The following is a 23,228-nucleotide window of genomic DNA, read 5'->3' as shown; positions in this document are numbered from 1 at the left end:
GTTATCCTACCTGATACCACTGATTCAGTTTAAATCACAGCCAATGGTTTTAACTAGAAACACAAAACAAAATCCCCCAACCAAATCACAGGAACCAGAATGATGTTTATTAGCTCTGGAAAATAACATTCCATTGTATAAAAGGGCTATTGCTCCAGAATATAATTATTTCAAATGGATATATTATGAGTTTTCTGATGTTCTAGAGGAAGCTTTAATAAGTTATCCCCAGAAACTAGCTGCATCCAAACTTGACTTAATGTTTTGCATATTTTCTCGACGCTGTTTGGTATAAATATTTGCCTCTCCTTTCTGCAGCCTCCGCCTCAGAGCAGCCTTCTGTTGCTTGGTCAGCTGACGTTTTATCTTCTGTTTCACCAGTTCCTACAAATAAATAGAGTATCAGTACTGTCTGAAGATCATTTAGTACTAAGACATCCCATAACAATCTTGCACTTCAATACCAACATGCCTTTCACAAAAACGCAAAAGCTGGTAATGTTCTATGCTTGAAGATTTGACAAATGTCTTTTAAGTTTAAACAAAACAAAGCAAAACAACAAAACCGTCGCATTTCATGCCCCCGTAGTAACTGTCTGGCTTGTGCCCATTTTTCTAGCACCTTGATTTTTTTTTTTTTTTAAAAAGCCTGGGTTACAATGATCTGAACACAATTCTAATGGAAAACACCGGCTCTTCACCACCAGTGTGGCTAATGAAGGGGGGCAGTCAGGAATCATTTGGAAATCTTCCTTCCTGTTTTCCCCTGCTGCAAGGCAAGACGCCTTTTCAGCTGAGAGGGCTGCTCCTGATTCACAAGCTGAGGACTGTCCGTTGCCTCTACAGCAACAGCGACTGCCATTTCCCTAGAATGGCAGTGGTTTTACAGAACTTTCATTTGTTATTTGTACTTATGTTTTCATTCTCATTTCTGCTCCCCATTATGATAACAATAGCTATGCATAAGAAAAATCAAGCTATTATTTAGCAGGTTTTGGCTGTGAATTCCTCATGTGCATAACGGTCTCAACTCAAGGTGCTGCACTGGTATTGAGTGTGTGCTTGTGTTTCTTGTCTTGGAAGAAAGAAAAAAACAAAACATTTTTTTTTTCATCTTTCTAACACTGTCATCATGCAGGAATCCTATCTTGGTGGTAATTCCAAGAGTATCTTATTTTTTTTCTAATATTGCAGCATTAAAAAAGCATATCAAGGAATAAAGCTACCATTAATAAAAGATCTGCTGATGTCCAAATAACTGGATAAGAGGAAGAGTTTCCATCCAATAATATTCCTTCACATTTACCCTAATTTCAGTTGCCTTGAGATGCTTTGTTTATTGTACTATCAACCAAACTTCACTGTAGCATATTAAGTAGCAAGTTGGTAGGGAATAAATCAAGAACTAGAAAGCATAATTTTGACAAGTTATATTCTTTAAATGTAGCTGTGACTAGTACAACTATAGTAAGAAAATACAAGGTAGTCTAGGAATTCAAGAGCCGAATCCTGATTCCCACAGGAATTTTGTAGTAATCAGGGTGTCACCAGAACAGCAGTTTGCTAAGTTATCTTGCATGCAGACTGACTATCAACACATGAATTAAAAAAAAAAAAAAAACAAAAACAACTGCATCTGATGTACCCTTCTTTCCTAAGGTACTCAGCATTTATACATGAGCTCTTTGGAAATAAATTGTAGATTCTCCTTAAAAATATTCCACAAGAAAAATTGATGAGAATTAAAACTGTTTCACCGATGTAGTCTTTTGTCAGTTAGGCAACTGTCACTCTGTGCTTTTTATAGGCAGAACCCTGAAGGAAGGCTTCTTTACTTCTCTCCTCTGTGCTCAAGGACAGCAGAAGACTTTCTTGGCAGTTTTTTACAAAAATTTATGAGAGAAGCTTTGCAACACAGATGTCAGATATCTCTGACAGGTATGTAATCAAAATTTAAATTCACAAAACTTTACTGCTCAACCACAGCATGTAAGTCTCACTAGTGTTTTTATCATGGTCATCCTAAGCCTAAGCAACTATTTAAATGCTTCAGAGTAAACAGGTTTACATTTTATTATTTTACTTTTTGGACAGTTCACAAAATTTCCTCTAAGTTAGAATTGTCCTTACAAAGATTTTTACAAGCACATAAAGATACCCGTTTTCATCTAGAATACCTGATTTTCCATAATTCATGACACACTCTCTTTTCAGGATAGTCTCCAAGTTATGAATGTACCTGCTGCTATTACTTCTATTGGTTTATATATGCCTATAAAAATTCCTTCTACATGTTTAATTTGAAAATATTTTTATGCTGTTTATTTTTTAATGTTTTGTCCACTGAACAGAAAGCAAGCTGTATAAACAACAGAAATGCTAGCAGCAATAACAGGCTTTGGCTCTAAGCAGCCCAGTGAGTCTTAATCCAGTGCCATTCTTTTGTATTTTTATTTCTATAATCATTTTCTTATGTTACAGGTAGCTCATTATATATACCCTTTCTTTAGCTCTAACACTCAAAAGTTCAAATAAGATTCTGCAATGGACAGAAACTTTATTTTTATTTAGCATAAGAACATGTGGTCAGTTACTGAGGAAGCATTCTGCAAGATTGAGCCACATAAACAACTTTTAATCCTGCACTATCTCTAAAAAGCCTCTCCTGCTATTGTGTTTCTTTCTTTTAGAACAGAATATTAGCTATATACATGCCATTTGAATATTTCTAATGGTGTTTTATGTGTCTGCCTACAGAATAAACAAACATCCCCTAAGCACTCACAAACCTTTCAAAACTACATAATGACCATTGCTGCCACCAAGTGGTATAGGAGCGTAATTTCAAGTCATTTTCTCTATAAGACTTAGTAGGAACAACCTTGTTTAGAAATCCTGCAGACTTAAAGTAATGAACTGGAGATGAAAATAAAATAAAATAAAATAAAATCGCAAGCACCAGAAGCTAGAGAACTCTGGGCACATCATCCTGGCTCTCATTTCCTTCACTGCATAGTTCTAATCTAAGCCCCTGTCTCCTTAGGGAGACACAAGGCCATCCCCTAGAATAAGAACTGTGATGACTAACATTGACATCTGTTTTCTTCTCACATGAAGTCCTAGAAAAAATGTGTTAGCCAACACACAAATATGCTGTTCCTTAACATGCTTATTTATGCATTTTATTATTGCCGTATCTTTAACATACTTATCTTAAAAGAAAAAAGTAAAGCAGCCAAGCATTCTATGAATAATATAGCCACTTAGAGGCACCTTGTCTAAAACAAGGCTTATTCACAGAATAAAACACATCACTCACTCACTCACTTAATAGGATGTAGTAAAGCCTTTTTTACAAGACTACTGAAGTAGTAAGTAGCAGACGCTCGATTTAAGAGACTGCTTGTATATGAGAATCATCAAGTCTAACTAAATAATCACTCTTGCCAGTACTGGGGTTTTCAGACACAAAATTCACAGGATGCATACTCTTATCGAGCAGTAGAAATGTTCTGAAAAGATGATCTGCACATTTTGACTTTTGGTCCACGCCGCGAAAGAGCTGAAACTACACTAACATATTCCTCAAAACAGATTCTTCAGGCCTGCTATTGCTAACCGTTAATGAAACCGAGACTGAATACACACGCCCACATACACAGTGGCAAGTATCTAGTCTGACCCACAAGAAAAATTACCTCACAGATCTGCTGTGTCAGCTGACAAGACAACAGTTTCTTCCTATTTCCTATGGAGGATATTTTATAACTAGAAAGAATCTTCTTCCCTTTAAAATTAAATTGCACTTTTGAAATGTGATAAAGGTAGCCATCCTAACTATATAGACTGGGGTTGAAGAAAAAGGCATTAAATTCAGCTCCAAATGTTCTCATTTCTATGATGGACAAGTCAAATTCATATTGCCAAAAACCGACCTATTGAAATGAGTTCATATGAATGTTTCAGAGAAGAGGGCAAAGAAATTTGTAAGACAGGAAGTGGAAATGGCCAACTAAATCTTGGCTCACACATTCATTTTTAAAATTCAAAAATATTAATTGTAGCTAACAATAGAAGTACATGAACTGATTATATTTAAATCAGTGTACTACCATCCATACACCTGTTTTTGTCTAAATGAGAGAACTGCTAATGCTGGTGTAGAGCTTTGGTGAAAAGCACAGCAAAGAGCAACACATGTTGGCAAGTGCTGGAAATTGTTTACTTCTAAACAATTACAGAAATATTAGTCTTATTTTTCTGTGGGTATGGAACTGCAAACCATAGAGGTACCTCATAATAACCATTCAAAAAATAATGCTAGAGAACATTTTTATAAATACTTACATCAGCTATGTGCAATTTAAGACGGTCTGGCAGTAGACTAGAAAATAATAATAATTACCGGTGGAATGGTTGAACAGCTCCCAACACTGCTGACTGATGTGATACTTTTAGTCCTGGTTCTGTGCTCGTTGATATCAGCCATATTCTCTTCATTTCTAAGATACATAAATTGATGTTTTATTCCACGCAACAAAATAAACATCCTTGGCTTTTATGGCCAACATGTTCTAATCATAAGATTTTGAGATATAATCTGAAAATTCTCAACACAACATCTGAGTACTACAGAAAATTGAAATCTTAACTCTAGTTCTTCAAAAACACACATTTTATGACATGTAAGATTTTTTTTTACACAATAGCCACATACATACTAAATTCATTAAAAGAGACTTCAGAAAATGACAAATCGTATTTCAGATTCTGCGTATTGCCTAGACAAGTCATTTCCCTAAAACACAAAAGGGATGAGAAGAAGACTGAGTGTAAGAGCTTCTATGCGTATTCAAATATATGGGGAGCCGTCAAACTCAGAATTATAGTTTCACATATAAGGTTGCTAGCCTGAAGGTATGCAGGAATTTCTAAACAGGTCAGGAAAAGAATTAAAAGCCAGAACAACAGACAGTAAAATATATCTGAATAATATATTCCAAGGAGTGTGTTCTTGATAACTTCAGCTGAGCAAGGGGAAGAATAAATTGGCTTTAAGAAAGAGAATTCTAATTATAAATCTAATCATAAGAGTTATTCAGAAGAAGTATTTTAACATCAAGAAGTCTTTCACTATCATTATTAATTTAAAAAAAAAAAAAAAAAAAAAAAAAAAAGACAGGGGAAAAAAAGTCCACCACAGAAAATAGATGGATCTCTGAATTAATTCCAATACTAGTTCTTTCACTGGATACTACATTGCAAGACAACTGATCGGTCACACTAAGAAGCATTACACTAATCAGTAGGTTACCTAGCATCAGGTCAACAGGAAAGATATTCACTCTAACGTTAAAAAAATAAATAAATTGAATTTTGAGTCTTCAATTTAAATAAAGGTGGCTAAAGAGCAGTCCTTGCTGAACTACTTGGAAGATGCCCATTTATTGCACGAGGGAGTGAACGCTTAGACAGTTAATGTGAATCTTTACCTGTAAGGCCTAAATTGCTTGTTTAATGTTGACAAGTCAACCAGATCAGGGCATTCATCTTTATTGTCCTTGTCATCAGGGCCTTCTCCTTGATCTGTCTGATTTTCAACTTCAGCAGCATTTTCAGTTATCCTTCTGTCCTCAGAAAAAGCAATTACAGAGTTCTCTGCATCATTACTTGTGTTCCAAAGGGCAGCTGGCCCTTCAACTTCTTCTAAGGCAGAACTCAACTCTGACACACTCAGTCTCTGTGCATTTTCACTACTTTCAGTCATATCAGCCTCTTTGCAATTCATCAAGCCTTTAGAGGATCTGCTTTCAGAGAAATCATCCACTTCATGCATGAAGTCTCCTCTGTTTCCTTTATCTGTGCTGAGGAAGCTGAGTTTACCTTCAGGATCTTCTACAAATTCTGGTGTCTCTATTTTATGATCATCCTCATCAGGACCTGCTGGGTAAAGCAGTTCATCATCTTCCTGCATTTCTTTTGTATAGCCACTGGCAGCAATCTCTATGTCGAGACAACACTCTCTCCTGAGAAAGAAGTACAAGTAGGTTTCTTTTAATACATGAAATCATTGTGCTATTAATATGCCTTATTTTGGATTCAAAATACTATCAAGTTGCACTGTAACTATTCAAATACTATTAACAAAGAGTATACTCTGTTGAAACATATGGCACACAATATGATAGTGCTGAGCTTTGGGTAAATTAGTTAACAGACTGTAGCCTGATAGTAGCAGACTATTCCTATAGGAGATGATTCTGTCTCTGCAACCAGCATTTATTTATATAGAGCAAATGATTTGATTTTAGTAGGAATATAATTTGACTTAAAGATCAAATTATGTTTATGCACACAGAACAATGAAGGGTACACCAACGTTCAGACTGATGCAAATGTGGCCCCCTTTTGAAAAGGGGCTCAATATGAAATAAAATCCTTTTCATTGCAACAACTTCATTCTTAAAATGTGTGCAAAGTGACTTTAGTTTTCAAAAGGGACAAAAACATCAAAAAAAGTCTGAAAACATGAGTCACCACATTTACTGGCATTTAAAAAATAAATTTAAAATTGGAGCACAAATATACCCATATACCAGCAGTGTCAAATAGGTTTTAAGGAGTGTGAAAACCTGATTCTGCATCACTGCAACATTTCCTACATATCTGTCATTTGTATCAAGACTTTGGATTAATATCTTCCCCTTCTCAGCAGCAAGAAGAAAGGCAAAGTAGGTAGCAGCAGATTTAAAAGTGCACTTCAGCTTTTGGAAACCACTTACAGTAGCTTTGGCTGAAGAAAACAGACCCTTCTTACAGCAGTAATGACAAATATTATTTTAAATTGCATAGTTGCACCTATTTTTTCATCTCTCTCAAAAACATCCGTTATTCTCTTAGAACCAACAAAAATACCATAAATAGAAGAACTCAGATTCATGTGGCATTTTATACCTGATATCCTGGAACGTTGGAAAGAGTTCACTTTCATAGCTGAAACGTTTCTTAAAGAACTCTTTAATACATTTAACATCTCTGTCAAAATACCTGAAAAAATACAGAATTATAGAAACATAACATGAAGGTAATGAAATTTATTGCACTGATTAACTTTTACCCTGAAAGTCTTGTATTTTTTGATTTTATTTAAAAATTAATGGTCTACTAATGATCTCACAAGAAAAAGCTAGAGAGACAAACTGTTGACATGCAGTTTATTTCTAAGCTTTTCTGTATTGAAAGACATCATTCTGTTTGAGAACCAGTTAACTGCATATTTATCCTAAATAGACATTTCTCCCCATTCATAAAATCAAACTAGGTTTGTCATGTTGTGTCACGTGACAACATAGTAGAAAAAATTAGAAAGAGACTTATGAAAATGAGGAGTCATGGTTGACCATTTGCTGTTATCATCATTTGCTAGATTTACTTTGAAAACACTTTTAAGTTTCCACCTACCATTCAGCATTTGGATGTGATGTTGATATCATCTGAGGGAAATCAATCATGGTGACACGGTCATCATTATCTAATATGAGATTAAACTCATTGAAATCACCATGAATCAAACCGTGATTGGCAAGTTTTACAATTAGATCCATTAATTCACTGTAGACAGAGGCAGGATCTTCCATTTGGCGCACTTGGCATCTGCAAAGTTAAATAAAATAAAATATCCTGAACTTTCAAGGACTTAAATTATATGAAATACGTACAAGGTAGATGAAATACATCATATAGGATCACAGGGTAATTCAGGCTGGAAGGGACCTCATGAGATCTCTAGTCCAACCTCCTGTTCTCAGTAGCAGCAATAACTAGGTCTTTCTGTAGTCAAACTGACAGGCCCCATTACATTTCCTTTCATAAAAATGTATTTTCTAGACTAACTTAGGGGAAAACAAAACAAAACAAACAAAAAAACCCTCTAAAACCTGAACCTATACCAGTGAAAGCAAAGGAGCTTAACAGGGCAAAATACAGATCATCTTCTCTTTACAAGAAGACTAAGAAAAAAGGCAGTTGCTTTGTTACACTAAGCACTGTCAAGAAGAGGTCAGCATTTACAGCTACTTCATGAGATATTTTGGTCTCAATGCAGCACTACAGTGTTATGAGAATGAATCATTTTCATACAATACAAAGAAAGTACAGTGGAAACCTAGCAGCATTGTAACATGCTGCTGTCAAAAATTTTCATGTTGGTGCTAAAATTAATTGGCAATACTTCCCCCGCAGCCACAGTGTATATCATAAAATATCACGTTCATTCTTTGAATGTGGAAGTCATGTTAACCGGCCTCTTGTGAGACCTTGGCATATTTGAAATATCCACTACAGCCTCTCCTTCAGGTCAGGACTGCAAAACAGTGATAGCCTAGTAAACTTTCACTGCCGATGTCCACGTGGAATTGATGTGCTTCATCTACAGCACAGATATGGAATTATTTAACAAATGAAGTTTGGGAAAGAGAATAGAGCGCATTTTTAAAGGCATTTCTTCTTCCATGTTACTCTTCACCTAAGTTTTGGGATTAGTTCTCTTTTGATTAAAGTGCCCATTACAGATACAGACTGCAGTATCAGAACATGACCTGGTTTGTTCTAGAACTGAGCACTTTAAATCTCTGGATAAGCACCTAGGTTATTTTGGATTACACCGAGTATTAAACGGACCTTGTGCATTCAGCTATGCAAACAAAGCAAGCTATCTCTTCACATCTAGAAACACTAAATATCATTGCTGTTTGTACGTTAAACAGCTCATTGTAACATTCTCTAAAGCAACAACAATAAAGGAAATTATACACACATTATATTATATATAGATAGATAGATATTCTAGGTACACAAAGCAAAGAAACTCATTTTTTTAAAAGAAGTTGTAAAATGGTGAGTTGTAATCTTAGCTGAATTTCCACAGCAAGGATCATGAGCTGAGGTCAAAGAAAGATCACAACATGAAAGACATACAGGATACACAGTTTCTATGTAGAAAACACCTGTAATATTAACCTATGCCTCACTGCTCTTTTGATGTATTCTATACTTAAAATATCAGTTTCATGCTTCATACTTAAAATATCTATTTCAGCAATTTCTTTGGACAAAAGAAATATCAGCTTCTCTGAATAAAGAGATAACAGAAGGAAGACTGTAACTAGCCAGAACCCCAACCTGTGTGGGCTAGAGAGGAACATTCAGCAAGGTGAAGTCACAACTCACCTATATGCCAAGGGAGAACACCAACCCTGTTACCTTATTGAACCTGACGTTGTCAGGGTTTCTATTACACAGAGAATTCAAGCTTCAGTACTTACAAGGGATAGCCATTAATAAGTTCCATAACTACTGCATGCCTGTTGTAGTCTACAGGCTTTGGAACAGGAAACTTTCTGTCATGCAAAGCCTGGAAAGAGACAACAATATGTAAATGGTTAAGAAAACATTACATGTATTAACAAACTCTCATCTACGCTAAGCAGTAAATACTACTGGGGGAGCAGCACAATACAGATTTATCCAATGCTAACTAGAAGCATCAAAGTACATGCTCAAGTAGGAAGGCAGCATGATATCCCTCTGAATTTTCACTGCGAAGACAAATTATGTTCATAAGTTTAGACACTAAACATGCTTTTATCTTGTCCACAGTTTAATCATCTTGCATCTGGAGGAAAAAGAAAACACAGAATGGAAAAAAGACAGAATCATATCTAGTCTGCTAGGCCAAGTAATCAACAGTAGATAATTAGGAATAGTGTAGCAGGCATTAGAAAAAGACTCCACATTTTAAATTGTTGCCAATTCAGTTCTGTCTGGTTTTTAACTCAGTAAATATACAGAGTTTCTGTAAGCAGGAGTTCATTTCTTAAATGTTAAGAGCCAGCATTGCACCACATTACAGATTAACAAATGGAAGTCATAATATTTTGAAGCACTCCTATTAGCTTTTTCTAATGCAAGTTTTGTCATTCATTTAATACTCAACTTCTTTTTTGTTCTCTTCTTGGTCATTCTTTTGTTTGAAGTGAATTTCATTATGAGAAGATTCTAAGTTACAGCAACATAAATTTAGCTTTTGTTACTTAAATCTTACACTGTTTTCACTTTTTAGCATGCATTTAATCTTCTCCATCCTCCCTTTTCAGGGAAATTGATTCCAAGGCCCATATTTCTACAAGTCCTGGCCATGTAATGATTTACATGTGGACCAAAATACCAATAGAGAGAGTTTCTAACTGATGATAGAAGTCCTTTTTCTCTCTGTGATGGCCACTGGTAGAACCTAAGGACAATCAAGATCTTTAGCAGAAACAAGAAAATCATGCTAAACATACATAGTGATATTGAATATCACAAGAGGAGAAGGTAGTTCCTGATAACTAGTTTTCCACTATCAACTTGTAATCTTTTTACGACATCTGCATTTTTAAAGCAGGTCATAAAAATCTGGAACTCAGAGAGAGTAGAAATATATGGTTGGAAATTAAATTTACTTTCCAACAGTACAGAACAAAGTGTACCTTTTCAGCTCAGAACACTAGTTTGCACTGAAAGAGTACACTCAGTGGCACAGCAACAACTGAAAACAATGGTAAGAAAGAAAACTACAGTAAAACAGCAGCACAAAAACAAGTGTCTGACAGATTACAGAGTAACAGTAAATAGCCTTTTCTTTTTTCATTTGCAAGCTCATGCAAGGAAATTTATAGGAGAAGCAGCAGAACCGGTTACATATAAAGTAGAATCTTTGGTTACATATAAAGTAGAATCTTTGCATTTCCCACATACTAGGAATCTTAGGTGTTGCTAAGTAAGAATTCTGCAAGTAGTGTTGGGGAGGGGGGACTGGATGCCCAAGTCTTTTTAAAGACTGATGCCCAAAGCCAAACATCCCGAAGTTAATACTGTCTCCTGCAACCTCAGTATCCAATTCGTACAGATGTTTCAGCCTTTAATACAAATGGAATATATTTAATATCTCAGATGAGTCACTAATAGGTAAAAGAACTCTCTCTTGTTTTAGAATCTGATATAACAACAGAAACAGATTTGACTTTAAATATGAATGACTCTTATCCTGGTTAAAGGGAAATCTAATTTATTTGACAGCAAATTACTGGCAGCCTGCATGTATGGGCATGTTTTAAAACACAGAATTTGGTCACCTAATTAAATTCCCCACATTAAGATCTATATTGCCTACTTTTGTACTGGAGTGTTTTTACCAGTGCAAAAAGCAAAATCTCAACTAAAATCAATCCAAAATTGTTGACTTACTGTCCTTAAATTTTTAACTCTCAAGTGACTGACTACTCTTACTTTTAATAGATATGAATATGAATCTCAATAACCAAATAAGTTATCAAGAGAACCATTTAACTGAATTCCAACTATCATTAAAATTCTAAAGAACTTAAACTCTTGAGTATAGAAAACAGAGGCAGAGAATTACATGAATGGGATCCCATGAACAGATTGCCAAGAAAGTTTGTGGAATCTCCATCCTAAAAAAATTTCAAAACTCAACAGGATGAGGCCCTGAGTGATCTGATATAACCTTTAAGCTAGCTCTGCTTTGGGCAGGAAACTGGACTAGATGACCTCCAGAAGTCCCTTCCAACCTAAAATACAGAGTATCTTTTATGGAAAACAAGTAGGTATTACTGGTACACACTATTTGTGTTCCAAATTAGATACATGCTGAATTTCAACTTTGCTTGAAACTTACCTGACTACAACCCTAAGAACACTCCACAATTATGTCTGCAGAAAGAACCCAAATTAAATGACAAGACTGAAATGCAGTCAAGATGATAAGGCATAACTCTGTCTGCATTTCACAAGTTTTCTCCAGTACATGTATTCATGGACCAACAAAATAATACAGGGATATTTTTCTTGGCTTTTCCAAAGAAGTTAAGTGCAACGACAGTATGGTTAATTGCTGCCTTGTTAAGATACAGGTGATTGGACAGCTTTCTATGTCATTTGTCCGCAAATAACACTATCCATCTGAACTTCTCCTATAAAATCCATTTCCACACCATATGACTTTCATGGCATAGCTACATTTTGCCACTGGAAAATATATAAGAAATATACCATTGAAATTACCTGAAATGTGTACTTCAAGCCCAGCAGAGAAAACATGTAACTCTTATTAGTATTACCAATATGAATGGATTGAAACAAAATCTAAGGAGTATCCTCCAGTCTGCTACACCATTGTTGATTTAGTGTGAACAATCACCTACCTTCATGTAGGCAAACTCTTTCATTGCTGCTAGCCGGGATAAATACAGCCACGACATTTTATGCCTATGTTTGTGGTAGTCACGTTTATTTTTAAGGCTGCGAAAAGAAGTTCTTCCAAGCCTGTGCAATTTCAATGCAAACTGTTGCTCCTCTTCATTTGCAACAATATAAATATCTAGAAGACAAAAGAAATACTAGCATACATTTGAGAAGTAAATGGTATCTAACAGGCTAGTATCTGATGAAAAAGTGCTGCAAGATATTTGTTGCTTCACTTCTTACAGTTGCTACTTCCAGCATGGCGAAATCACCTACACTTATTCTGAGAGTTATTAAAGACAACTATATATACATACTGTACATTAAAGACCTGAACACAAAAAAGACATTATTGTCAAAGAGATCATGGTACCCATTAAAATAAACTTTGATGTGATCCAAAACATAATTCAGAGTAAGAGATAAAAAAAACAAACAAACAAACAAAAAAAACAACTGAAAGGAGGAACAGAGACAATTCAGACTGCCTGACTTAAGGTACCTATATTCAGGCTAATCTCTCCAGTCTACATAGCAAGAAATATAAGCTCCTCTAGAGGGAAATTTAGGGCGGGAGACAAACTCTGGCGTTCTTAACCACACTCTGGGGGACTCTATTTCTTTCTGTTGACTGGACAGAGAACCCAAGAAATCAGCCTCTAAATTTAGTGTTAATAATAGCCTATGTTTCATTTCTACCATTTGTCCTCAATAATGGTCTTCCTCATTCTTCAAGCAGTTTCACACTGTGCCAGGCTAAAAGCTACCCGAACTTAAGAAAAACAAAGACAGTACTCCAACAGTTTTAACAGTATTTTACCTTCCTATCTCATTTTCAGGTGGGACAAGAAAAGCTAAAGTTATCTTTTTGTAAAATGGTTCAAGATTCTTCACTAAGCACAAGACAAAAGCCGTCTGCCTGCAAAGTTTATTTTCAAGTGCCAATCCAAAAGTTATACAGAATGGTCAAAGTGAAAGGCCAATCTTCTAAAGAAAAAAATCAAATCCAGCCAGCAGCCTCACACAGCATTTCAAACAGTGACCCATAAATCTTAAGTGTTTGACAGATCAACTGACATGTTTATCCTGAGTAAATTTTACTCATTTACTCGTTTTCTAGCAAAACACTTGCAGCACTACAGTTTTCTTTGCTTAAAAATTATCAAAAACATTTTTCAAGTTACCTGATTCTTTACCAACACCCATCTGGTTTCCAACAGAATTGATGACTTGCCGGGAAGACAGAGTTTTCAAAGCAAGGTAATCATATCCTGCATTAGTTAACCGGTAGCCCTGGACAGCTAAATAGGAATAAATTGCAAAATGTTTTACTCCTTATTACGTATACATTACCTTTAAAGTAAGTCTCCTTTTAGTTTAGTTCCTTATTTCAGTTTATGGTAGGCAAAAACCTATTTTTTTCCCTTGTTGGCTAATATCAGCGCAGTTACCTACAAATTTCATGAAAAGTAACAGCTGGGTAAAAGACAGACATGCTGTTAGCCTCTCAATAATGGCAGCAATGGTAGTAGCTTAGATAGCATGGAAAAAAACAGTATTTTGGAGGATAGGAAACATAGACAGGATTTGGGATTTTTTTGATGATATAGAGAGATCCTCACTCTTAAACCTCTGAAGAACTGAGACAGACAGGAAAGGAATTTCATGGAGACTCCCACAGTATGTTTGCAAAGCCCCATGCAACTACAAGGCTGAAAGAAAGGACCCTCACAACTGCTACTTGTCACATGACAGGGAATAAAAAATACATTAGTAACTGTTTCTGATGGGCTGAAGGGTACCAGACTCTTTTGCAGTCTGCTCCAGCTTGTGTGTTATGATAAAACAATAACCCAGTTGGGCTGATACCTGTATACATTTGAATATGGCCCTAATTGGCCATTCTTTTATTTTTGTTGAATTTTGTAACTAAGCAAGAGGAAGTTAACAATGTTCCTCTCTATTCTGGCTCTCATCTTTATTGGCGCGAGCAGCTCAGCAGACAGCTGCAACACCTGGTGCTGCACAAATCCAGATTCCCAGGCTGGTCCAAGGGAGGGTCAGGCAAGCGAGCGTCCTGGACACCCGTCCGCATCAAGGTCCAGTACATGAACCACTGCGCAGTGTTTGTTGGAGCGGGGGAAGCCCAATACAAAATTCAAACTCACTTTTAGTTCGTTCATAAGCCAAGAGTTTGTGCTTCGCCAACTCTCTCAAAATTTTGTTGCAGCCCCCATGTTTAAGGCTGGCGATGGAAGCAATTAAGCTAGCAGGGACTATTTCATGGTTCTTCATGCCCATTTCCACCTAAAATAGCAAATTAAAAAAAAAAGGATGCATTATAAATGGTATTTCTGTGGAAAGGGGGCAGGAGAGCAGTGCAGGAGCCGCGCTGCTCCCTGACCGCAGACCCGCCGCCTCTCCTGGCGCGGCGGCCGCCCGCCCTGCCCCTCCGCCCCGAGGCGGCCCTGCGGGCGCCGACCTCCGCCCGCCCCGGGCCCCGTCTCCCATCCACACACGGAACCTGCCCGGCCCTGCTTAGCTAGGCGGCCCCTCCGCGCGGCTCGGCAGGGCCCCCTCGTCCCCCCGCGCCGGCGCCCCCAGCTCACCGCGGTCAGGACCCTGAAGTGCTCCCGGGAGAGGTACCGGAGCATCACCACGTTCAGCTTCCCCATGGCCGCCGCGGTCGGTGGGTGCTAGCGGAACCGGCAGCCCCCCACGACCCACGCACCAAACCGGCCAGGCCGCTCTGCGCTTGCGCACACGCGCAGAGCATGCGTACAGCCGTCAGCACGCGCCGCGGCCGCCACTCCCAGCCCGTAACGGGGCGGGGCTGGTGCACGAGACAGGTCCTGGCAGCTGCATACGCACTCGGGTCTCCGGCCGGACCTGTGTGTGCTTAACTGCTCACCGAGTCGTTATCGGATCAGCAATGGCGCTTAACAAGCCCCTGCTACGAGGCTTGGCCGGAGTCCGCTCCCTGCTGCGAAGGAGTTCATTGGGCCGCCTGTACATCTGCCAGGAGCGGCAGCCTACACGAAGCACGAAGCACCCCTCTGAAGGCGCGAGGCAAAGTGACGATTCTAACGGCTGGTTCTGCAGCCGCTGCGCGTGGGTGGCGGGCACGGCGCGAGCACTAACCCCAGCGCGCGCGGCTCCGCACTGCCCCCGCTAAGCGCCCTGCCCTACCCGCCGCTGCCACACCTGCGCCTAGTGCGCCTGCGAGGGCAGGGAGCTCCTAGTGCGCCTGGTAGCGGCCGCGCCCGCCCGCGCCGGCGGGGCGGGAGCGGAGCGGAGCCGCGCGCGGCGTCCGGGGTTCGAGGCCGGGGCGCGGGCAGCCGGGAGGCCCCGGGAAGCGGCGGCGCTTGCGGAACGGGCTACACGAGGGGTGAAGTACAGTGTTTTCTGTGGAGTGTCTGGATTGCTTTATTGCTTTTAAGTGTTCTCAAAATCTGCTTCGTATAATGATCCTGTATTACAGCTTCAGCGAGTGACCTAGAAGGAAATTTTTAAGTACCTGATTTGGTACATAATGTATATATTTTTATAAGTGTGTGTGTATACCAGGTGATGTGTTGTACAAAGATTCTGGAGGTAGTAAAATACTGAATCGCTTGGTAACCCCATCTGTAAAAACGCTCATGCTTCCTGGAAAAACAGAGGACCCGGATCATTTCCAGCCCGGACACTCTAGGCTAGAGTCCTTGGTTTTGACCTGGTCAATAGGGATTTGGATCTGTGTCTAGCTCCTGAGGCCTGGCAGTGCCTATGTCTGCCCCTTTCCCTCCGCTTGGCTCTGCGGGATGCCTGGCGGTGGTGAGCCCCACGCACCTTTGCTCACCCCTTTTGGGCAAGGCTGAGACCCAGCCCACAGCCTCTGCAGGCCTTGCTCGTGGTTGCCAGGGTTCGTGGGGATTCCCCTGACTCCTGATAGCGCCAGGCAACTTCCCACAGAAAACACAGTATATGTTGTTAAATAATGTTAGGGAGCCACGGGGCAGTATCACGAGGGATGCCACATTTACCATCACTTAGAATGTCTAAATCCACCTTAGATATCGTTGTAAACACTATGTATATATATAAAATGTAATCTACTAGAAACTCTGATAATGAGTGTCAGCAGACAAAATCTGTGACCATGTAGGAAATGTTTCCTTAAAGTGCATCAGCCTTCAGATAACAATCACAATATTTTTTTTGTTTTGATCAAAAATGGATATTCCTTGGTAAGTTTGTGAGGATTTTTTTTTTTTTTTTCCCAAACCCTGGGAGGGTGGTGGTTTAAACTCATGTTTACAAATGGAGGCATCTTTTACTGTTGTGTTAGTAGCAGTTCTGCATTGTGTATTAACTTGCAGTGGTGAGAGCTTAACAAATCCTGTTATCTTGTAACAATAATTATGTACTAGACATCCTTAACTCAATTATTTTGTAAAATGACATTGTGAACTTCAGCCCTTTTCTTCTGTTTTTCAGATTCTTTAGGTCTTCAAATGGTGAAAGAGGACTCTCTGTTAACTTAAACTGATAAAACCTTGACCCCCCCCAACTTTCTTAAACAGTTTCACTTTTCAACATTCTTAAATGTTTCACTTTTTCAAGATGCAAGGTAACGTATGCATGCTGTGCACAAGCTTGTGATACAGTCCTCCTTGCTCCAAGGAACGGCATATTAATGGCTTATATTAATGAGCTCCAAGGAATGGCATTATACAAGTCAAATTGATGGGTTTGCCCCAGTCCACGGGTTTGCACCTTCTTCCAAACTCCTTGTCTCTATTCTCTTTATTGAAACCAGAGCCTCATGACCCAAATTTTCTACTGTAGTATCCTCATCTCTCTAACCTCTGCAAGCCCCAGTTTCATATCCGTCCCTCTGCTTTGCTAGTGTTATTTATCCTTTTCAAATCATGGTATTTTACTATGGAACAAGCAGTCGTGCTGGTCAGCTGTAGATTTCAGCTACCTCTGAAGGAAAGGGTCAATGTCTAATGTCTAATTAGCACTGAACCAGTTACTCTGCAGCACTTGATTGAGAGTGACAGTAAATAATTATAGTTTATTAGCTTTTTGTTCTGTATGTGTATTGGAACAGACAAATTTGTCCAGGATAGTTCTACTTAATTTTTTCTACATCTTTTTCTCAAAGTCTCCCCCACCCCCCCACCACCACTGTGTCTGCATTGTTTCTTACTCTCTGTCATTGTTCCACCCTTGCTTGTAGGTGTTGGCCAGCATGCAGATGGGCAGAGCTGTCAGCTACAAGGTGGTTAGTGCCTCACAGTGGTCAGGTAGTTGAGACTTAGTGGTACCATCATATGCTGCATGGCTTGGTGGCTGCAGAGCACAGACTGCTGCTTCAGGGGTTGGCAGCTGTTGTAGAAAGGAGCAGGCAAAACTCAAGTGTTTTTGTTTGTTTCTGCAGCATGGCATGGCAGAAATGTTCTGTATTTGTCTAATATCTTAACTGATTCCACTTGCAGAGGTTAAATTTAAAGCTTAAATCGATAGGTTTATCTTATTTTCTTTCATCGTTTTGTTGTTCATGCTCTCCCATAGCATGAGGAGGAACTGCATCTCTTGATTTGCTCTCTGGTGTCTGCTGGTCGAGGTTTGTTGGAGGATGGGATATATCTGTGACGTCTTTCTGCTAGAAACATTGGGAACACATGGCTGTGAGGTAGGTTTCCAAATGAACTATCTCAAGGTGAAAAAGAAGACATTAATTCGTTGTACCATTAGTTAATTAGAAGACCTGCAGTTCGAGCAATACTCCTATAATAAGACTACCGAGAACTTCATGTTCTTGGCTTTTGACAAGGAATGTTAACTTTAAAATTTTTCTCCAGTCTGGAGAATATTTAAGAGCCTACATGTTAAAACCCTTTCTGGTATGAGCTACTGCTACTGTGTTTGGGATTCTAGCTGCAGCAGATCTTGTTAAATATTCTTAATATAACAACACTTCTTTACAGCACAAAAACATTTTGGACTTACAAGGAGGCACCTTGAAAGTTGAACTCATAAACTGAGATGTTAAACTTAGAGTACAAACAGTTTTTAAAAAAAGGAATCTTTCTTAAAAATTCCACGTGAGCTTAAATTCACGAGTTTAACCATGAAAAAAGAATGTTCTCTAGAAGTTCACACTGATGCAACAGAATTATTGAGAACTGTAAAAGTATGGTTATTTTTGACTGGTTAGTTTACTTCTAAGGGGGTGCTGACTTTATCAGGAAAACTGTGTATTGCAACACTGCATTTTTGGTATTTTTGAATATTGTAGCTTTGACCCCCTGTGTGTATATAAATAGATATAGATGATAAGTGTGGGGACAGAAAAGGCCCGGTGTTTGTAAAACTTTTCTAATGAATAGCAGAATCTATGCCAAATATACAAATCCTGCACATTCCTTTCTGAAGGTAGATTTATAAATCCCCAGAAGCTCTTGTTGAAAGTAAGGTTTGAACAGTGCAGTTCATATACTAGGCTCATTCATAGCAGTGTTAGGAAACTGCTGTTCTCAAGATACATATGAATGCTTATGATTTTGTTGCTGCAGGTGTCCCTTTTCAAATGAAAATTAGTAATAACTCTTCAGGGAATAGACTTTGGTAGTGTTACAGTTCCTAGTTTAGTTAACTGCTAACGTGTCTGAATTACTAAAAAGAAAAAAAGTGATTACTATATGTATAATGAGCCCATAGTGATGCCTGTATGTCACCTGCATGTTTATACCTGGAATTTCAGATCAGCAGTTGGCATTTGTCAAGGTCGTGTTTGGTAACTTCATGAACCTTAGTTGGTGGTCACACAGCTCACTTTGCATCAGAGTTGTAGCTCATCCAATATGTGTGAGGTCTAGCTGGGATGCATTCCCTTACTATGGCTGAAAATACCCTCCTGAAAGGCTTTTAAAGCAGGGCAGTGTATGTTTTCAGGGTAGATAATATGGGAACTTTTCAATTCTAATTAAATGATGTAAAAGTTTTAACACTATTAAATCTTTCCCCAAATACCTATTTAGCCAGCTATTCATACTCTTTATTGTTAAAAACTGTAGGGCTCACAAAGCACACCATTATTTTAATGCTCATGGCAAGTAGTGTGTGAAGCTTAGTGCTCATGAAGTGTATTAGCAAGGATTTCTTTCCACATGAGTGCAAGCTTCTCTGCTCTGCCTCATCAGGGTGACATTGCTCTGAATAAGCTCAGAGGCTGAAAGGTTGGCTCGTTTTCTGAGCTAAGTTTTTGGTGTTTGTTGAGAGACTTCCAACAGAAGTCTTAAAAATAATAGTATGTTTTGAAGTGTTAAAATGCAGTCTAGCTTTTACAGATACAGGCTTTTTGTGGAGCTCACTGCATGTTGAATGGTGCTAAACTCAGATTTGTGGCAGTCAGAGCTTGGTATAAATTGATGCCACCCAGTAAAATCATATGTATTTCATTGCTAGTCTAAGTAGTTTGCTTTTTCCAGTGTTTCTGTACACAGAAAATGGTGTAATCGTCTGGTGGTTTGTGTACTTCTTAGAAGGATAGTCCATTTTCTTGATAGCTCTTTCACTGAAATCACTGCTTAGCTATCCAAAAAGGAGGTAGTCTGTGAGCTCTGTCTTGGCCTGAGTTGCTGTCCTGCAGTGGATGGATGCACAGAGGAAGGTAGTATGCCAAACTCCCTTGCTGAGACCCCTGATATATAAATTCAAGGGGAGATATCGGAATAAGGCTCAATACTGCTTCACTTCTTGATGAAGGTGAGGGAATTAATAAACTGCATGGAGAATTTCAAGCTAGTATGTTTTTGTTCAGTTTCTGTGATTTGGGATGAAGCCAAGGAAAAGGGAACAGAGCTCTGTCCTGGGCACAGGCAGTTGGCAGGCTGCAGCAGAGTGAGAACTCTGCAAACCTGATTGTGAAACCTCAAATTAGGAGCTGTGGTACTCTGGTTCGCAGGTTCCCTGCCAGCCCACCTACTGGGTCATTAGAGATCCGTAAGGCTCAAAATGAGCGCCCATCTGCCTCTGAAGCAGACTGCCAGAGAGGCAGTGCCTAGTGCTGAAGGAACCTAGCAGTGTATCTGAAGCACTAAGGATTTAATTGATGAAAACTGGTTTCATCTATTATTTGAGCTATTTTCTGCTGACCTCACATCGCTTACCTGGATTCTAAGCCTGGACAGATCTTCTCCTCTTGAATACTTTTTTTCATCAGAGAGTAACAGTCAATTTGTGCTGTCATACTTGTCCTGCATCATCTCAGGTTGATTTTCATCTTTCCCCATGCTGACTGTAGGTTGTATTTTAGTTTTCTAGTTTATTCCCTGATTTTTTTTTTTTGGTGCCATTTCATTAATATACGTAGAAGATAATGCATAAGTATATTGTCTTCAGTACTTGGGCTGCATCTACAAACCCCAGCTTGAATGCTGTAGAAAGAATGAGTGCTGGAAAAACTCACTTTATTGTCTTAATGTAGAATAATAAGCAGACTTTAAATACGTCAGAACACTTTAATATTAATCAAAAGTGCTAGACTTCAAAAGCTATTACGAATGTATCTCTTTCCAGTACTGCTTTACTGGTAATCCTTTGAGAGCCAGCTGTACCCTCCTCGCTTCCTCTTCTTCAGTTCAATCTTATCACACTTTGAAGAAGACAATGGGCCTTCAGAGACTTATGCTAATGCTAACCTGTCAGAAAGTAGAAAGACAACCAGAAGAAGAATCCATTTACAAATGTCTTCTAGCTATAGCAAGAATCCTTTGGAGGCTTAATGACTCATTTATCAAAAAAAAAAAAAAAATTCTGTGGTCAAAATCTTAGTGCTTATTTCTTAAGAGACTATCAAATTTCTATCTGAAAAACTAATTATTTAGTAAGGCTACTGGATAGATAGGCAATAAAGAAACCCCAAACTTGCAGGCAGGTAACGAGTTGTTGTGTATAATTATGTACTTTGATCAGAACACTGAAGAAGTCAGCTGTATAATATAGTTTTGTTTTAAAAATTACAGTTTTGTCTTGTTCCTTTCCAGCAGTATAAATGTATCATAAATTTTCATCTAGTTATCCTCAAAATATCAGAGTCTTGAGTTTATAGAAGGGAGGTTAGGCACAGGGAGAATAAGGGAGCTGTCTAGGTTACACAGGGAACTTGCAGTTTAAACACAAGTTCTGGCTACTGACATACACATTAGACTCTTTTCTTTATGTCTCTGTCTTCTCTGCTAATTTTACAACTATTGAATTGGGAATTATTTGTGCTTTGTGGTAAATAAATAGTATGCTGAAAGTTCATTTAAGTGCTCTTTTGCTTAATTTCATGGATATTCTTCTTATTCTGGCCTGCATGCAGGTTAGGCTTTAAATAAACACATTAACATATTTAGAGCTTCAGTATGCGGCTTGACTTGCTTAAAAATCATAACACTTTTCTTCTTGAATATCCTTTATTTCCATGCAGACACTTTTATTTACAATCACTTTGTCCTTGAAATTCAAGATACTGTACTCTGTTTAGAGTGGCATGTTACATACTGTTAATTTCTTACATCTTCAAATATTAAATGAACAGAGAACCTTTCCTCCTCTCTTTGGTGCTGCATGCAAGGACAGCCTTGGCGCTACCCAGCAATAAGACTGGGTTGTATTCAGATTACGAAGCTTTGTCATGATCATTACTTTCCCTCCAGGCTTGAGGGGGAATATTCCTGAGCATAGTTACAGAATCATAATCCTTCAGCACGCTCTGGAATGTATTTTGTTAAACTGCTATGCCAACTTCAACTTCCCTTGGATTCTATATCCTTTCATTCATTTATTTTAGGATACCATTTTTGCTAACAGTTTAAAAAAAATGCCTACTGTTCTCTTGTCATTTTCACTACTCCTTTCTATGGTGTAGGGAATTTAAAATGCTACAAGTCCATAAATTAAAATATAAAGTGAAATGTAAATATTACAAGGTTGATTTAACAGCTCATATATATTTTATTTTCCTAGTAATTGTTTTCATCAGCTGAAGTCATTTTTAACTGTTTTGCCTCAGAATGTTACCTATGGAAGCTTTTGTTGCATGAAAATCATTAATGATTCTTTAATAAGATGTTCCCAGAGAGTGTGTACCTACCACAAGCATTATGCAAGTTATTTTAAAGCAATATGTGAACAAAGCTTATACAGCTGAACGTTGCCTGGCATTGAGCTGGAAGGCCCAAGCAGTAGCCGCTATTCCTAATTGTGGTACCAAAGTGAACTTAAAATGTGCCGTAATATAAAGAACACAGAGATGTAATTAATCAGAGACTAGCAGGTTGAATGAAATATTAAGAATTTAGACTTCATGGTTTGAAGTTCAATCCCATTCTGATGACTCTCAGAAACCTGTGTACTGAGGAAAGTTGTAGTGCAGAGTCAGGCCCTTACTCGTTTGTGGCCGTGAGTCACATGAGTGATGTCACTTGAGCAGTTCTTTTTCCTTTCTCTTAAATGGATTTTAGGAGTTTCTGGTTTGTATCAGTGCATTTGGCTGCTTTTTTTTACTTGTAACTACTTGTTCTAATTTCTTTTTACTTTTGCTGAATACTCATCTGCCTTTCGCTTGTACAAGGTGAACCATATGGGCCTTGAGTTACTTTTTTAGGATTACCTTCTTGAATACCTTTGTATACCTTCTTGTATTACCTTTTTAAACACTAGCAAGACAATATTTTTTGATAACCACGTTCATGAAAATAGCTGAGTTGCTTTAGCTGAAACACAAACAAATGATAGCTCGCTTTGGGCAGACTCCTGGCATGGAGGATTTCAATGCTCTGGAGGCTCTGTTGATTTCACAGGGAGCTCAGGTTTCCAATTTGGGCGTCAGCAAGCTTAAATGTCTTCAGCTGATGGTGTGAATACTCATGCACTATGTGGGACCC

The 23,228-nt window shown here is 38.5% G+C and overlaps 1 protein-coding gene and 2 long non-coding RNA genes across 11 annotated transcripts in view; 2 read left to right on the top strand and 1 right to left on the bottom strand.

Annotated features, from left to right (window-relative positions):
* LOC135324411 (uncharacterized) overlaps positions 1 to 2,335 on the top strand; it is a 32,314-nt gene extending 29,979 nt beyond the window's left edge. The window contains exon 8 of the long non-coding RNA XR_010385793.1: positions 1,808 to 2,335. This is a non-coding gene — a long non-coding RNA (uncharacterized LOC135324411). The remainder of the gene's footprint in view (positions 1 to 1,807) is intronic.
* On the bottom strand, positions 86 to 15,114 carry LOC112980276 (serine/threonine-protein kinase RIO2). The gene is made up of 10 exons (XM_026095002.2): positions 14,913 to 15,114; positions 14,472 to 14,610; positions 13,488 to 13,604; positions 12,264 to 12,439; positions 9,324 to 9,412; positions 7,462 to 7,653; positions 6,955 to 7,047; positions 5,493 to 6,026; positions 4,406 to 4,502; positions 86 to 384 (listed from the first exon to the last, which is right to left on the bottom strand). Exons 1-10 carry the CDS (start codon positions 14,976 to 14,978, stop codon positions 223 to 225), a joined length of 1,665 nt encoding a protein of 554 aa, XP_025950787.1. The 5' UTR covers positions 14,979 to 15,114; the 3' UTR covers positions 86 to 222.
* Positions 15,115 to 23,228, top strand: part of LOC112980283 (uncharacterized) — a 490,482-nt gene continuing 482,368 nt past the window's right edge. For all 9 annotated transcript variants that reach the window (XR_010385785.1, XR_010385782.1, XR_010385783.1 and 6 more), the window contains exon 1: positions 15,115 to 17,986. This is a non-coding gene — a long non-coding RNA (uncharacterized LOC112980283). The remainder of the gene's footprint in view (positions 17,987 to 23,228) is intronic.

This window comes from Dromaius novaehollandiae, chromosome W (assembly GCF_036370855.1).
Source record: "Dromaius novaehollandiae isolate bDroNov1 chromosome W, bDroNov1.hap1, whole genome shotgun sequence".
Taxonomy (NCBI): Eukaryota; Metazoa; Chordata; class Aves; order Casuariiformes; family Dromaiidae; genus Dromaius; species Dromaius novaehollandiae.
The sequence above is the reverse complement of the archived record's forward strand: the minus strand, read 5'-3'. Positions and strand labels throughout refer to the sequence as shown.